The sequence below is a fragment of the Charadrius vociferus genome, unplaced genomic scaffold, assembly GCF_000708025.1.
Source record: "Charadrius vociferus isolate BGI_N301 unplaced genomic scaffold, ASM70802v2 scaffold579, whole genome shotgun sequence".
Taxonomy (NCBI): domain Eukaryota; kingdom Metazoa; phylum Chordata; class Aves; order Charadriiformes; family Charadriidae; genus Charadrius; species Charadrius vociferus.
This window is the reverse complement of record NW_009661367.1, coordinates 1,196,500-1,201,362: the sequence shown is the minus strand read 5'-3', so window position 1 is coordinate 1,201,362 and position 4,863 is coordinate 1,196,500. Positions and strand designations below refer to the sequence as shown.

The following is a 4,863-nucleotide window of genomic DNA, read 5'->3' as shown; positions in this document are numbered from 1 at the left end:
CCCCCGGGCCCGCAAGCCCGACCCCCGCCCCTCCCGCCCGAAGCCACAACGTTCGCAGTGTCCCACATTGGCTGTCACTGCTGGGAGCGCACGGCTTCTGCGGATAGACTGGGCTGAGGATAGTCCTTGTGTATTTTATACCGGTACCGGGATCAATATCAGTTCATTACTGTTAATTATTTACTCTTATTCTATTAAATCTGTTTATATTTCAACCTTCGTATTTCCTTGGTTTTCCCCCAATTCCCCTTTCCGGGTGGGGAGGGGTCATCGGGTGATATCGTCTAAACAACAATAAATTGTTGTGGGTTCTTCAAACCGTAACAGTGCCGGACAGCCTGCCTGGGAGCAGACAGAGCGTGGGACAGCTCTGGGACATCCAGGGACACCTGCTAGCCCAGGTGGCCATTCTGAGGACAGGTCACCTGCCTCACCCACCTGCCAACAACCTGCTGCTCCACTCGGGGCCGGTCAACGATCTGGTGGGTGATGGACGGGTCGCTCACGTCGTAGGTGGCACCAATGCACAGGGACTTGTCCCAGGAGAGCTGGCCACCAAAGCAGCTGCCAGCAAAACCCACCGAGGAGTCAGGCAGGCAGGAAGGGCCCTCGGGGTCCCCTCCGCCGCGGGCCATCAAGCAGATCAGCCTCAACAGTCCCGATCAAGAGGCTGGGAGAGGCCAGCACGGGGCAGCAGGGCAGCCGAGGGACAGCCTGCCCACCACGTACCGGATGATGAAGGCCAGTGGCTCTCGAGGCACCTCCCTGTTGAGGAAGAAGCGCAACCCTTCAAACAGCTTTTTGTGCTTCTCCAGTTCCTCCTGCTCCTTCTTCCTCGCATCCATCTGCTCCGCGGTCTCCTGCTCAGAGCAAAGCATTCAGCCTCCTCCCCACGAACAGCCCCTGCCAAGCCCCTCTCTGCAAGGAGGGCTCTCAGACGGCATCCTCATCCTCCCACCAGTCCCTCCCAATACCACACCAGTCCCTGCCAGCCTTTGCCCGGCCACAAGACATACCACAGACAGCATCACCCAAAGCCAGGGCTGAGCATCCCCCCGCCAGGCTCTTACCCCCTCCACTGGGAACTCATCCATCTCCACCTCGTCCTCGTGGGTTGGTGCCACCACACGGGCCAGGCTGGCGCTCAGAGCGGACAGTTTCTGCAGCGGGAAGAGACGGAGAAGGCGTCACGCCCAGGCGGTGCTTTGGGGATGGGAAAAGGGGCAGCCTCATGGAGGAGGGAGAAGGTGATTTCTCAGAGCAAGAGGTCAAAAGATGTCCTCCCAGGATCAGACAGACATTCAGCCTCCTCCATGTACTGTCCCACCCTGCAGTCCTCAGCACGAGGCTTCTCCCCCACCATGTAGGAGGGAGGCCAGTAGCCCCCGAGGCCAAGCACAGCTCCTCCCTTGGCCAGCATGAGGGGCCAAGGAGCTTGGGACCAGTCCCCTCCACCGCGCAGGGATCAGACTCTGCTCCTCAGCCTCAGCACGATGAGTGCCCCACGCCAGCAGTGGGTCTGCCGTCAGGACATGAAGGCCACACAGGGTCCCCCATGGGCCATGGCAGCGGCATCAGTGTCCCTCACCTCCAGGTAGCTCTCGGAATCCATGGCGTAGTCCTTGCCCTCTGCAGGCTTCAGCTCAGCATCAGCCTGGCCATCGATCTGGAGAGAAACAGAAAGGTGGGGAGGCAGCTCCCAAACCCAGAGCCCCCAAATATCCCCCATTCCAAGACGCCCTCACTTCCCATCACCCACACCGGCTGGTGCCACCAGGTTGGGGTCACCGTGGCATGTCCCCGGGGCAGGCAGTGGCCTCACCTTTGGGGGGTAGAGCAGGTTGAGGGAGTGGTAGAGGCGAAAGTTGACGAAGCCCAGGAGGGTGGTGTAAAACTCAGTGAAGGTGGCCATCACACGGTAATCCACGTCTGTGGGGTGCTGCAGGCACACGGGAAGGGTGAGGACACAAGGAGAAGAGGACCAGAGTCCCCTCTGCAGGGACATGGTCCCCTCCCACCCACACAGAGGGGAGGATCCTGCCCCCTTCAGGGCGAGGTCTGGAGATTCACGGCCACTGCCAGACCCTGGGGCAGGGAGAGCTCCCCACGCTGCCACCCCTCTGTGAAGGGACTTGCTCAGATAGATGGAGCACTCCATGTCATCATGGATTGGGGACCTTGGTGGCTCGGTCCAGGGACTTTGCTCCTCCAGGTGAGATGTGCAGGCTGTGGCAAAGCCAGACAAGAGCAGGGCAAGGAGCCAAAACGTGGCAGGGACCCAACCAGCCCCACAGCAGCCAGAACTGAAGGGGGTGAGAAGCAATGCCGGCTGGGAAGGACATGGGTTGGCCGAGGAGATGCTGCGGGGGCTCGCTGGGGAGGCGAGACCCAGCACAGGACGTACCAAAGGCCACAAAGCTGGAAAGCCTCAACCCAACTGCGCCAAGCACTGGAAAGCCCAGGAGTGAAACGAGAGGGCACTGCTGTGATGGTGAACTCCTGCGTGCCGAGGATTTTGGCAAGGCGCAGCACAGCCGCGCGGCTGTCTGGGCACGGTGGCATCCACAGGTGACATCCTCACCCTGCCACCTGCCTGGAATGCACAGGGGATGTGGCAGAACCACCCTGGCAGAGGGTACAGGGTCTGACTCGGCTCTTCCCTAAGTGCCACCAGCCTTGTTCCTGCAGGTTAATCTTTAATTGCTGATTAAAGCCCATTTTAATAATTGACAAGAGGAAATAAGGAACTGGGGAGACTGGTACAGCCAGGCACAGGGGACATAGATAGAGCCACCCCAGGGGGTTGTGTCCCCACGCACCTTCCCAGCCGGGCCAGGTACTCACATCGTGGGCAAAGGTGTAAGGAGTGATCCAGGTGACGGGCTGCCCCAGCACCTCGGCCTGGTAGTAGATGCCCTTGATGGAGAGGAAGACCTGGTGGGAAACAGCGCGAGGGCTCAGCGGGAGGAAGGCCACGGGCGCTCCCTCGCCCCTGTCTTTGTCAACCCTTCCCGTCGTCAGGTTCATTATGGGAGTGCCACAGACGGCCCGGCAGGACTCGTTTCCCCGTGTGAAGCTGCTGGCACAGCTGGCCCTGTGCCCTCCTGGGGCACAAGTCCCCCGCCTCCACACCCCCCAACCCCCCCGAGGCAGGGAAGGTCTCAGCCCCGTCCCTCCCAGCAGCACCCACCTTGCGCAGGGAGCGGGAGGCGATGACGTAGTTGAGGAACTCCACGGCCAGGCGCCGGCAGAGCTGGATGGTCTGGACATGGCACTTGCCCGTCCGCGGGAAGGTGGAGAAGAGGAAGCACATGGAGAGGGCATCGTCCAGATCCCGCAGCGCGTCTATGAAGGTTGGGTACCTGTGCCCGCGGCAGGAGGAGAAGGGGGAATCACAACCAGCCCGTGTCCACCACAAGCTGCTGGGGCTGAAGGAGATCTTGCATGAAAAAGGACCAGGCACCATGGAGCACCCTGCACGTCCCCACCAAAGCTGGTGACCCACAGGGACTGGGTGTCCTTCCTGAGCACTCAGGAGCCCACGGTCGCACAGGGACCTCCGAGCAGCTCCCCAGGGAGCCAGGAAGCTCCCAGGGTGAGGGGATGGCAACACCCCCAATTACAGGCTGGTGTAAACAGGTTTTAGGGAACCCTCAGGACCGAGTGTTGGGGAAGCCCAGCCTGGACCGCCTCCACCCCACCCCCCCGAGGAGCAGTGTGGCTGTGGCCTGCGGTGTGGCACATGGCACTCCTTGGCCAGACGGAGGAGGCCCAGACAAAAGCTGCAGGACTCAAACGCTGCGGTGGGAGGGAGACTCGCAGCTCGAGCAGCGGTGCAGCCGCCATCTCCCCTCTCCAGCACAGAGCTTGTCGGGGCAGCGCTTGTCTCTCGGTGCTGTTTCTCTCTCCCCTCTCTGCACCAGCGCAGCGAAGTCCCAGGCACCGCTAGGACAACGAAGAGACCTGCCAGAGCCGGTTCCTCCCCTCCTGGGTCCTCTCCTCTGTCATTGCCACCAAATTCACCAACTCTGTTGGCATGGTTCACCCTCCACCAGCCCTCTCTCCAAGGAAAACATGGCTCAGAGAGAGGAGAAGCGCTCTCAGCATCTTCTTGGAGATCCTGGAGCCATCTAGGACAGCCAGGCACTCCCGTGCTTAGCTACAGCCAGCGTGCAGCCTACTCCGGCCTTCTCCTCCAGCCCGGAAACAACAACTTCCACCAAAACCCCCATAATAAATATAGGAGGTGGATTCATAAAGAGGGTTGGACACGGCAAAGGCTCCACAGGTCCAGGCGGCTGCAGGGAAAGCTCCTCCCAAAAAGAGGACGGCTCTGCTGGGACCTGGCCGGTGGCTCACCTCTCCTTCACGATGTGGTCGAGCTTGTAGCTGGGCTTGTTGTCCTTCAGCCGGTCTACGGTGCTCCATTCGCTCTTCCCGTACGCCTTCCGGAGCTTCCGGACAAACACCTGCGGGGAGAGGGGGAGGCCGGGGGCTCTGTGGGGGAGGCCGAGCCCCGAGTGGCCCCTCGGGCACCACCCCGGGGGGGTCGTGCAGGATAATTACCTTATACTCCCGGAACTTGTTGACAATGGGCTCGTGAAGGAGGAATTTGATATCCTTGAGAAGGTAGAAGGTCCTGGGTGCGGTGGAGCCTTTGTTCACCTTCTTCTTGTGCTTGGGCTCGTGGGGGTAAATCCCCTTCAGGATGCAGAGGCGCCTGGTAACGGCGAGGAGGGTGAGACGGGGCTGGTGGGGGGTTGCAGCACCCGCGTGCCCCAAAGCAGGACACCCCGGGGCTCTGTTCCCTCCGGTGATGCCACCCCTCGGCAGGGGGGGCACCCCACAAACTCATCACACTCA

General features: G+C 61.2%; 1 protein-coding gene across 1 annotated transcript in view; it reads right to left on the bottom strand.

Moving 5' to 3' along the window:
* The window catches only part of PES1 (pescadillo ribosomal biogenesis factor 1), an 8,863-nt gene that overhangs the window by 2,083 nt on the left and 1,917 nt on the right, over positions 1 to 4,863 (bottom strand). Inside the window, exons 2-10 of the mRNA XM_009893340.1 lie at positions 4,567 to 4,749; positions 4,360 to 4,469; positions 3,191 to 3,362; positions 2,845 to 2,934; positions 1,823 to 1,939; positions 1,589 to 1,666; positions 1,071 to 1,160; positions 730 to 860; positions 439 to 564 (exon numbers count right to left, since the gene is read on the bottom strand). Of these exons, the coding sequence (XP_009891642.1) occupies positions 439 to 564; positions 730 to 860; positions 1,071 to 1,160; positions 1,589 to 1,666; positions 1,823 to 1,939; positions 2,845 to 2,934; positions 3,191 to 3,362; positions 4,360 to 4,469; positions 4,567 to 4,749 (1,097 nt within the window). The remainder of the gene's footprint in view (positions 1 to 438; positions 565 to 729; positions 861 to 1,070; positions 1,161 to 1,588; positions 1,667 to 1,822; positions 1,940 to 2,844; positions 2,935 to 3,190; positions 3,363 to 4,359; positions 4,470 to 4,566; positions 4,750 to 4,863) is intronic.